We start from the raw sequence: 12,188 nt of genomic DNA on the forward strand, positions 1-12,188 counted from the left end.
TACCATTTTCTTCACGAGTTTTTAATCTTTTCTTTTAAATAAGCACTCATGTCCTGTGGATATCTTGGATCAGGATTTGCTGTTGTTTATTTGTACCTAATTTTCACTCTAATAAAATGGATTGGATACTACGGCACAGTATTAAAGAAAAAAATAAAGAAACTAAAGAGAGCACTTATCTAGACTATGGATCTCCAAACCTTTCCTGTAAAGAGCCAAATTGTAACTATTTTTGGTTTTGTGGAATATATAGTCTCTTTTGTTGCTGCTATTGTATGAACAAATGCAAATAAATTTATATTATGTAAACATGTTCCCACAGCTATGTACCAATAAAACTCTATTTACAAAGGTACATGATGGGTTTTATCTGACCCTGGGGCTATAGTTTCCCTGGTGTAGACCAACTAACTCAGTAATGGATGAATGTCTGGCTCTTGTCCGTATTTGCAACTTGTCTACTCTTTGCCCCTTCCACACCTTCAAACACCAACAACATTCTTCATTTTATGATAATAACAGTAATAATTTTTAAAAGTTCACTTTTATAAAAAACTTAATATGTGCTTGAAATCAAGAAAAACACATAGAGAAGCTCACCATTTCTCAGATTTCACAAATCTATGTGCTATTTTATGGGTTGAATATTATTCCCTCAAAATTTGCAGGTTAAACCCTAGCCCCCACAGTAACTTTATTTAGAGATAGAGCTATTAGGGAGGTAATTAAGGTTAAATGGGATTATAAGGGAAAGACCCTAATCTAACAGGATTGGTGTCCTTATAAAAAGAGGAAGAAACACCAGAGATCTCTCTCTGAATGTGCACAAGGAAGGGTCATTTGAGGACATAGCAAAAAGACAGCCACCTGCAAACCAGGATGAGAGCCTTCACCAGAAACGGGATTTTCTGGCACCTAGGTCTTGGACTTTTTGTCTCCAGAGTGTGAGAAAATACATTTTTGTTGTTTAAGCCACCCAGCCTGTGGTACTTTGTTATAGCAGCAGAGTTGACTAGTGTAGTTGTGGCCTTCTTGATTGACTTTGACGAAGGTTACTCTAATATCTAACCCAGTTAGATTATGAATGAGTCCTCAAATGACACTCGCTGAGGACCTTACTAATGATGAGTGATGTCCTAAACTGTTCTTTTCATAGAAAGAAGCAGAATAGGACATCCTGTTCTTTCCTGGGCACCATCCTGGCACAGAGATTCCCCTTTTCTTTCCAGTACCGAAATTAATGTTTTAAATAAATAACATATGACAATAAAGCATTCTTCAAGCATGAACAGAGAACAGAGAGAAAGATTGTCACTTTTGATAGGTGCCTGGAAAAAACAACAATTAAAATATTTTTCTTTCTTGATGGAATTTTCATTTGACCATGTAACAGTTTTTCTTGGATTATTTTGAGGGATGATGTGCTGTTTTGCTGCCAGTCATTCTGGGTACTTTATTTTAATTTGCTATAGTGCTTTTAACTATTTCTCAAGTCTATGGACATCTTGCATTCTACATTATTATTATTATTATTATTTTGAGATGGAGTTTTGCTCTGGTTGCCCAGGCTGGAGTGCAGTGGCACAATCTTGGCTCACTGCAACCTCTGCCTCCCGGGTTCAAGTGATTCTCCTTTCAGCCTCCTGAGTAGCTGAGATTACAGGAGCCTGCAACCATGCCTGGCTAATTTTTGTATTTTTAGTAGAGACAGAGTTTCGCCATGTTGGCCAGACTGGTCTCAAACTCCTGACCTCAGGTGATCCACCTGCCTCAGCCTCCCAAAGTGCTGGGATTACAGGCATGAGCCACTGCTTGTGGGCTCTACCTTATTTTTTGACATGTATTTTCGACCCTCTTTCTTGCTTCAGCAGACTTTTGCAATAATCTTCTGCAATACACTTGTTTGTAATATGAATAATTCACATTCATAGAGAAAGGAGGTCATGGAAGACTTTCAGAATAAAGCTGCATCTTTACTGAGATGAGAAAAATTAGTATAGAGTTTGGAGAGACAAAAATTCTAAAATGGAAGGAAAAAGGGGAAGAGAAGGACCAAGAATGGATAAAGTGGTTGTGTTAGGAAGAGGGGGCACGTGTAGAAGGGAAGGAGAGCAACACAAGGGCTGTATCTTTTACAATTTGTTAGTTTTCAAATGACCGCTTCAAAACACAGATCTGTTCAATTTCCCAACTCAAATTGGTTAAAAAATCCTACTCAGCAGCCAAACTTCATTAGAACAAAACAAAACTAGGCAAACCTGAAATCTATGCATTCTCTTTGTCTTCCTCTTTCCGTTTTATCCTTCATGTAATCACCAAATTTGATAAACATTTGGTTCCAGCTGTCATCCTTCTTTCCTGATTGACTACAACAGCTTTATAACAGATCTCAGTGCTGTACTCTTTCCTCCTTCATTCCTTTCTCCCCTGTGGTAATTACCTAAAGTTAGGATTTGATGGTATTGTGCTTAAAACCTTGAAGTGGCTTCTTCTGACACACGAATTCTCTGTTTACCTCTTCAGCCTCAACACTTGTGTTGCTCTCTTTCCTGTCTACACTTGAATGATTTTCTTGAAATTGTTTCCACACGTCCCCTCTTCCTAACATAACCACTCTATCCATCCTTGCTCCTTCTCTTCCCCTTTTTTTTCCACTTTAGAAATTTTGTCTCCCCAAACTCTATACAATTTTTTTTCATCTCAGTAAAGATGCTGCTTTATTCTAAAAGCCTTCCATGACCAACTTCCCCATATGAATGTGAATTATTTATTCATTTGTTACGCTCCTATAACACCCTGTTCTTACACCTATATTACCCACTGTCGCTGTTTACTAGTTACTTACAAGTTGATCTGTCTCACTGGAATGTGACTTCTTTAAAAGAGACAGCTTATTATTGATTTTATTCCTACTGCTGAATACAATGCTGGGAATGAAGCAATTGCTCATTAAAAGTTGTTGAGTAAACTTAGACCTTTAAGATAAGAATTTTAAAAGGGGGTAATATTTAGGACAGACACTCTCAGTTCTGATCAGTAACATAAAGCCTCTACAAGGATAGAGAATGGAACTTATTTTTCAAAGAACCGAGGTATTCTGCATTCTCTTCCAGGTACAAATTAAAAATTGTTAGCACTGATGGAAACAGCTGGCATTGTTGGAAATAAGCTAGCTCCATGAAATATGAACTTATGAAATGTACCCATCTCCCCCTGAAGAAAGCTATAATCATGAGGTGGTTCTCGGAAATATTAGATAAGCTGCGGCTAGAAAGAAGGGCAAAGAGTAGCATGACCCCAGAAAAAATATCCTGTTAACTGTATTTTTTTTTTTGTAATTAACATTGTACTTTCAACTAATTAATTGCTTTTTATTAGCTAAATATATAATGTGTAGTTGACAAAGATCTCAATCAGGAAAAGGTATTTCTTTAAGGTTGATAAAATCCTGGATTGACAGAACTGCAAGAGACTTAGAGATAATTTATCCAATATCCTTAATATACGGAGATCCTGAAGCTAAGAGGAACAGTGATTTTCTGAGCAAACCTGTGAGTATAAATCAGAAATAAAAATTTAAGTGAATGGCTTGTAATCTCATGTTCTTTACACCACATCCTTTAGCCTCATGAATCCTACTCTTGTGTTCTCTGTATAAATAATATTGTCTATCTGATTGTGTTTTCAGGCAAAAGGAATGGAATTTGTATTCAGTGATCTTAGAAAAATTGTTAATTATCTGAAGAAATGGCCACTTCTGCTTATTTGTAGAATATTTCAATTTTATATCTACAGGATATGAGGTAGAAGAAAGTACACCTGTAGATTTAATCAGCATATAGCAATGGGGTTAGTGATAAAAAGTGAATTCCAATGCCTTGACTTACATGAAAGAAATCCACAGGGTCAGTTATACAATGAAAGGTTGTCAGCTATTACATTATTACTTTGGAATCAACTTTGTTGCTATAGTTTAAGTAAAAAAAGTTGCCAGAAATTCTACTGCTAAGATCTCTAAAAATGAGCTCTTAAACATATTTGCTTATGTTCTAGCCTTTGTTTATAGAACAGGCAGAGTTGAACAGGAAATGTCACATCATTCTTTAGCCAGGAGCTATTCCTATACACTCAGAAGAAGCAGCTGGATGAGCTCCAGCTGTAAGGGTTTACTCAGGACCTTCTGGTAGGGATGCTTACCCTCAGATTAGCTGTCTTCGTTCATTTTGTTTTGCTATACAGAATATTTGAGGCTAGGTAAATTATAAAGAAAAGAGTTTTTTTTTTTTTTTTTTTTTTTTTTAGCTCATTGTTCTGCAGGCTAAGTTCAAGAGCATAGCACCGCATCTGGCTGGCTTCTGGTGAGGCTACATTCTAGGTCAAAACATGGTAGAGAAGAATAAAAGTGAGTGGCATGTTCAAAGAGATCTCATGGCAAGAGAGCAAGGAAGAGAGAAAATCTAGGAAGTTGAACTCAATTTTATAACACCTGCTTTCTGGTAACTAATCCAGTCCTGCATTAGTGAGAAGCCACTCACTCCCAAGGGAGGACATTAATCTATTCATGAGAAATACATATATTTTGGGGTCCTCCAAGGCCCAAACCCCTCCTACTAGGCCTCACCTCCCAACATTTGCATATTGGAGATCAAATTGCAACAAGACCTTTGGCATGTTGAAATGCCATGTGGCTTGGTATGTGGTTTTCCTTGACAAATGAAACAAATACCCTATCTTCAGTTAACAGACAATCATCATTGAAAAGGTCAATCTTGGATGTGGGAGGGACCCTGCCTTGTGTGTGTATTTATACCTGTATGGGATAGAGCATTCTTCTCTCTCTGGACTCCTTGGCTCAGAGCAGCATATCTCCATCACTGGCATTCACCATCACTATGAAGGGCTTCACTGCTTTTGCCATCCTTGCTCTAGCAGCCACTGCTTGGGCTACCTCGCCATCTGGCAAGTCAGGTTTTCTTTCCAATAGTCATGTGTTTGTGTTAACTGGAATATACTCAGCCTTCATTAAATTATATATGTTAATGTCTAAAGAAAATTTAGAAGGCATCTGTTTGAATTGGTCTGATTAACAAAAGTGAGTTGGGTCAGATCTTTAGTGTGAGGAAGAGAGACTGAGGAGAGGAATAAAAGGATTGTGGCTGTATGTTCCATTCCTGATCAGGATCCCTCAGGTTTATGACTTGCCCTTTCAGAAACAACCTATAAACCCTTGGGACCAAAACTCATCCCATCCTACTCAGAGAATGCCCATAGGAACTCCTGGACATCTGTGACAGCCCTTGCTCAATAAGCAGAGCTTTCCTCACTGGATTTTTTTTTTTTTTAAATCAGAGCCACATGTATCTCTATCTTCATCCTGAGTTTGAACTTGCATAAAGAAATGGCCTCTTTTAGGGCTGGGCTGGGCAAGGACTGTTGCTAGGAAATGGGTTTTGGTTACTGTGAACAATGGGGATTTAGCTTTGCACTTCTAACTGTGCAATTTGTTCTTTCTCCAACTCCTCCTCTTCAATTGACTCTTGCTTCGCTCTCTTCTGGTGATCAAACAAAAGGGACAAAGGTGAGTGCAACCTTCTCTGTGTGGTATTTGTAAAAATGAAGTCATAGTGAATGTGTAAATAGAGCTGTAAAGGTAGCTAAACTGGCTCACAGTGGATTCACGTAACTCCTCTGGAGGTAAAAATGTGTCTGCTCTGCACCTTCCTGGTGGTATTTCCTTCTCTAAAGCTTGCACAAGGAACCTCTTTGCAAAAGACCGCAGATAGAGTAAACTTTTATCTTTGTATAGCATTTTAAATTTTCTGAGCATTTTTCACCTTTGTTATTCTTTTAGACTTTCATTAGAACCCTTAAAGGAGAGATTGATATTTCCTTGTTAAACAGAAAATTCCCTTATTATTTAGGGCATGTTCTGGTCTGTTTATTTCTGTAGCACAACACCTGGTCCATAGAAGTTTTTCCAGATGTGTTTGTTGAAAAGCTGAAGAGGCTAGTTTTCTTTCCACTTCCTTCCCCTTCAACATCTTCATATAAGAACGGACTTTTATAATGGGAATACAGAGCATTATTTTTTGTTCCAACTATAGGTGAACTGTTCCAGATACATTAAAGGCTTAAAGACTGCATGCCCAAGAGACTGGAGACCAATATGTGGCACAGATCAGAAAACTTACAGTAATGAATGCGTGTTTTGCATGCAAAACCAGTAAGTGTTATACTCAATTTGAAGCCCCAACTCTTCTTTTTTTATGATCATAAAGCCCACACTGGCCAAAATCTTCTTGGTCTTTTAAAACATGGCTTGACAAATGCCACTTTTTGTGTGCTTCTTCAATACCCCATGGACATTGCTCTGTTAAAGTTATGAAAAAGAAAAGCTTAGCTATATCTCTAAAGAAATATACATATATGTGTATATGCGGATTTACATATGTAAATATATATATGTGTATGTATGCGTACTTGTTGGAAGTAATGGGAAAAACTGCAATTACTTTTGTACATATAATATATATATATATATATATTATATTTGTTATTCAACCAAATTCTCATTCACATTATACACTATCTTTGGGGTATTAGCTGTTACCTATATGTATTTGATACCCATATTGCATTTAAGGAAACAGTTTCAAGCAGGAAATATATATTGGTCACATTTTCATGAATCTCCTATACTTTTCTTCCTCCACAGGAGAATTTTGAGGATAGCTATTTCTATTTAGGCTGTTAGCCATAGACACATAAAACCTTGTGAACTTATATGGAAATATATGACTTTGATCTATCCTTTAGAATTTGTGTTTCCTCTCATGATCATCTAGAAAAGTTGAGGGAAGAGAATGATAGTACAAATGAATAGTTGGAATTAGCATATCCCCACCACTACTAGCACTACAAGTTTAATATTAAGTCTTTACTTTTAACAAGATCTGAGACTTTAGAAGAATGAAACGATGATTATTACCAGCCTTCCAGTAGTATGAATTCAATACTTTATGATTCATGGTTAAAATCATGGGCTTTGGTGTCAAACATTCAGATTAAAATCGAGACTCCACTTTGTAGATTATGCAAATACCCAAGTTACTACAAGCTTCAGTGTTCTTATCTCTAGGACAGAAATTATAATAGAATTTAGGATTCACTGTGATAAAGTATGCCAAAACTTAGCTAAGCAGCCAACACAGAGTGCTTTATAGAAGTAAGCTCCTTTTTTCTTATCTTTTTCTTCCTCCTTTTATCCTATTTTCTAGTCCTTTTGAAAATTTAAAGTCAAGTGTAACAGCAAGTGTTATCCAGAATAAGGTCTCTCAGTACATGTTAGCTCATACACTAATGCAACCAGAAGAGATTAAAATTATATTATCTCATATCTTGTTTTTAAAGAGCAGATATCTAATATTTAGAAAGAAGTGACTATACCAAAATTGTACAGACTTTAAGTGGCAGAGAAAGATTTGGGCGTATTTTCTTTTTCTTAATTGCAAAGTTAAGAATGTTTTCACACTATATTATGCCTTAGATTCTCATTGAATATTCACGGGATTTTAAAAAAATGCTCAATCTACTTTTAGTGTTGATTTTATGTTTTTATATTCTTACTTGATTCGAAAATGTTCATATATTAAAGATGTATACTATCAACATTAGCCAACTGGGATAGTTATTCAACAAGAACTTCTCATTCTCAGTCTGGGTCAGACAACAAAGAAATAACATATGACTATTTTACTCTATAGACTATGAAATCTCAAATTATCACATTATGCATTCAATAAAATCTTCTCTTCCAGAGATCAAGAATTTCAACTCAGAAAACTTCATGAAGGTGAATGTGTAAGTATATAAAGAAATTTTATTAATTCTTAATGTAAAATATTATAATATGCCTCACTTTCATAGAAAACAACTATTTAAAAATACATATTCTAAAAATTACCTATGACTATTTATATTCATAGATAAGGCATCTGGCCAACCTAAACAGATCTGAAATATAGCAGAGGAAGAGTTCACAAACCTTACTTATAGCCCTTTATTGGAATATATTGCTATCCATATAGTTATTTTCTAACATTGCAATTAACTAGAAGGTTAAGGTGAGGATTTCAAGGAAAATTAGGAACTCAAAGACACTCATAACAATAAAAAAGTTATAAATAAAGTATGAAAAAATTTAAAAACAAGTGTAGACACAATTAATTCAGGGGTAAAAAGCTAGGTGGGTGGAGTGTCAATAATTCTAATAGAGTTTAAAATGTGATATAAGATAATTGTAAACATGGGGTTGTGACAATAAAGACAGTTCATTTTTAGGACGGGCACCTAACCAAATTTGATGGGTGAGAAAGAGAAGTATCATTGTGAAACTGTTCTAAAAGTAGTTAAAATGACATTTAAAGAAGGAGTGGGAATTGTCCTGATAGATACAGTTGGTAAAGGTCAGGCAAGATAGGAAAACAGCAAGAGCAAAAGCATAAAGGTATCCAGGGACAGGAAATACTTGGGAACTCAGTCTTGAGGTTTAATTAGAGTAAGATGTAGAAGACATTGCAGACAAAACTGAAGAGAAAAGCATGAGTCAGGAGAGGATTAACTCCTAATGGAGAATCAGTTAAGTATTTGAAGAGCAATATCTATTTTAATTTTTAAAAGATCAGTCTGGCATCAGTGTGGAGAGTGATTGAAACTTCAGATAAACATAGAGAATGGGCAGATAATTGGCAGACAATTGGGGTCGTTTGAACAAGACATATTGAGGGCCTGAATAAAGTGGATGACAGTATGATGAGGAGGAGGACTGACTCAGAAATGAAGTACCAGATAGAATCCACAAGGTGTATTCTTCACTTAGATATAGGGAATTAGTGAGAGGGAGGGCCTAAACTGGACTGAGCTGTCCCTAGCTGTGACAAGACTCCCAGCCTTGTGGAGACAGAGTATGTAAGCTGCAGCAGCTATATTTTTTGCATATGGAATTTTGGAATGAATGATCTTTTAAGATCTTTTAAAAGTTTGTTTTCTATGCTTTAATGATTTGAAAGATAAAACATGTTTGTTTGTTTGTTTCTGATGGGGCAGATTCAGTGTACCAGGTATTCTGAGGCATGTACCATGGACTACAAACCTCACTGTGGATCTGATGGAAATGTATATTCCAACAGATGTATCTTTTGCAACGCTATTGTGTAAGTGCTGAATTTAATGTATTATTTGTAGAACTAGCCTCTCTCAGAAATAGCCAGAAACAATCTTAGTACCTAACAGGCTAGATGCTACTATGAAGCATAAGACTGTGATTATTATCATAATATCTTACCAAAAAAAAAAGAAAATAAAAGAAGAAAAGAGAGAGGAAAAGAGGAAGAAAATATATAAGGAAAAAATTGATGCTAAGAAAATAAAAAATTTGATCAATATCACCAAGTGGCTGCTAAGAGAAAAATTTACAGATTCTTTGGCTTCGGACTCTAGCTCTTACTACCATGAAAAATTTCTTTTCTACCATGTTAAAGCTTAGTGATTAATTACTCAGTTTTTTAATGCCACATACTCATCTAGCTGACTTAATCTAAAAATATGAAACTTTTCATTTAATATTTCCAAAGCCATCCTTTTAAAAAATAATAATAATAACTTTTCTTGTAGGAAGAGCCAAGGTGCAATTTGGTTGAAAAATTATGGACTGTGCTGAATCTCCCTGATGCTTAAGGATATCAAGTCTCCTTTGGCAGATTCCACTTAGATAACCAGTTTGTCTTGGATGGCTGAGGAGGGGAGGCAAGCAATAATCTGGTACAGACATGGATTTGAGTCTTCAATAAAATATTCTAAGCAAGAAACTGACTATCAGGCCTGTCTGTGGATGTGATTCTTCTCTTAAGGAGAATATCTATGGTCATTTTCCTAAGCTAAAAATCATATAGAAAGATTTTCTCTATTTCTATACAAATTGGGAACTAGATATTATACACACAATGGTGAGAGGAGAATATGCTCATATCATGTTTAAAAGACTCAATTGTTTTAAGTAAACATGAGTCAGAGGATGGATCTGTCCATTGGTCTCATATTATCTGGTTTTTCTTGCATCATATAGTTTGAAAGTAGAAGTTGACTTTATCTTTTATCATGCCATTGTACTTATTTTTTATACTTCTTTTTCCTATGATACCTCTTAAAGTCTATACTAGAATACATTGTCATTATTCTTCTTTTTGTAAAAATTCCAACGGACAACATTTGTGCTCTGTAATACTACAAATCTTTTTAGTGGATAAGAAAGCACTGACTTAAACTGTCAATGGGTAACAGTAGAAAGATCAGTAAAAATATTTTTTTTCTGTCATTTGATAGTAGGCATTCCCAAAGATGTAAAAGAGATCAGCATGCATCTAAATGCAAGATGGCCTCCTTCCAGTGCAACCCCTAAGGATAATTTCCACAGGTCTCTTATGACTGCTAACATAAAAGGAACTTCCCCCTTTTGTGGTCCTAGCTCTGACAGTCACTGCCTGTGTTCTCATTCTTTCTCTCTCTCTCTCCCTCTGCCTTTGGCAGGTGATTTCAAATTCCTCCCTCTGATTCCCTGTATATTTTATCCTTTGGTTATTGATTAGCCCCAGGTTTTAGTTATTGCCATCTTCCACCCACCCTGCTTCCTCTGCATGACAAACCCACTCACATCTGTATTACTCTGTTGCCTATATACGTATAACTCACTTATCCACATCATGAGACTGTACCCATATTCTTAACATCAGACACTGGACATCTATATATATATACATACATACACACACATATATATATATTCAATTTAATGAGTTTGGACATACACATACAACCTTGAAACCATCGTCACAATCAAGGCAGTAGACATATCTGTCACCTCTAAAAATTTTCCTGTGACTCTTTGTTTTTGTTATTGCTGCTGTTGTTGTTGTCGGAAGAAAAATTAATGAGATCTACCCTCAATAAGTTTTTAAGTGCACAACACTGTATTGTTAACTATGGGCACTATGTTGTATAGTAGATATTCAGAACTTATTCTTACATAATCAAAATTTTAAAACCATGAACAACAACTCCCCATTTCTCTCTCCCCCTAGTCCCTGGAAACTATTATTTTATTCTCTGCTTCTATGAATTTGACTATTTTATTTTATTTTATTTTTTTATTTTACTCTAAGTTCTGGGATACACATGCAGAATGTGCAGGTTTGTTACATAGGTATACATGTGTCATGGTGGTTTGCTGCACCTATCAACCCATCATCTAGATTTTAAGACCTGCATGCATTAGGTGTTTGTCCTAATGCTCTCTCTCCCCTTGCCTCTCACCCCACAACCACCCCAGTGTGTGTTGTTCCTCTCCGTGTCCATATGTTCTCATTGTTCAACTCCCACTTATGAGTGAGAACATGTGGTGCTTGACTTTCTGTTTCTGTGTTAGTTTGCTGAAGATGATGCCTTCCAGCTTCATCCACGTCCCTTCAAATGGCATGATCGAATTCATTTTTATGTCTACATAGTATTCCATGGTGTATATGCACCACATTTTCTTTATCCAGTCTATCACTGATGGGCATTTGGGTTGGTTCCATGACTTTGCTATTGTAAATAGTGCTGCAGCAAACATATATGTGCATGTGTCTTTATAGTAGAATGATTTATAGTCCTTTGGGTGTATACCCAGTAATGGGATTGCTGGGTCAAAGGGTATTTCCGGTTCTAGATCATTAAGGAATCACCATACCATCTTTCACAGTGGTTGAACTAATTTACATTCCCACCAACAGTGTAAAAGAGTTTCTATTTCTCCACAGCCTCACCAGCATCTATTGTTTCCTGACTTTTTACTAATCACCATTCTGACTGGCATGAGATGGTATTTCATTGTGGTTTAGAATTGCATTTCTCTAATGATCAGTGCTAATGAGCGTTTTTCATGTTTGTTGGCCTCATAAATATCTTCTTTGCGAAGCAGACACTGGACATCTTAATTTCACTGGCTCTTGTAGAATCTTGAAAGTCAATCTATCTAATATGGATCCTATGTTTTTCTAAATTTGCTTTACACATGTTTTGATGTAATGAAAGTTAATGCTATCACTCTCTCTAAGCCCCTTTTCACTCAAACTCAATTTTAATATACTATAAAT

The 12,188-nt window shown here is 35.9% G+C and overlaps 1 protein-coding gene across 1 annotated transcript; it reads left to right on the forward strand.

Moving 5' to 3' along the window:
* The first annotated feature begins 4,892 nt into the window (after positions 1-4,892).
* On the forward strand, positions 4,893-9,718 carry LOC131383665 (double-headed protease inhibitor, submandibular gland-like). Its single transcript, XM_058440007.1, is given in 6 exon segments — positions 4,893-4,968; positions 5,571-5,578; positions 6,105-6,229; positions 7,818-7,860; positions 9,106-9,212; positions 9,673-9,718. Coding segments are annotated over 6 exon segments (405 nt in total).
* The last annotated feature ends 2,470 nt before the right edge of the window (positions 9,719-12,188 follow it).

Source organism: Hylobates moloch, unplaced genomic scaffold (genome assembly GCF_009828535.3).
Source record: "Hylobates moloch isolate HMO894 unplaced genomic scaffold, HMol_V3 SCAFFOLD_6, whole genome shotgun sequence".
Classification (NCBI taxonomy): Eukaryota; Metazoa; Chordata; class Mammalia; order Primates; family Hylobatidae; genus Hylobates; species Hylobates moloch.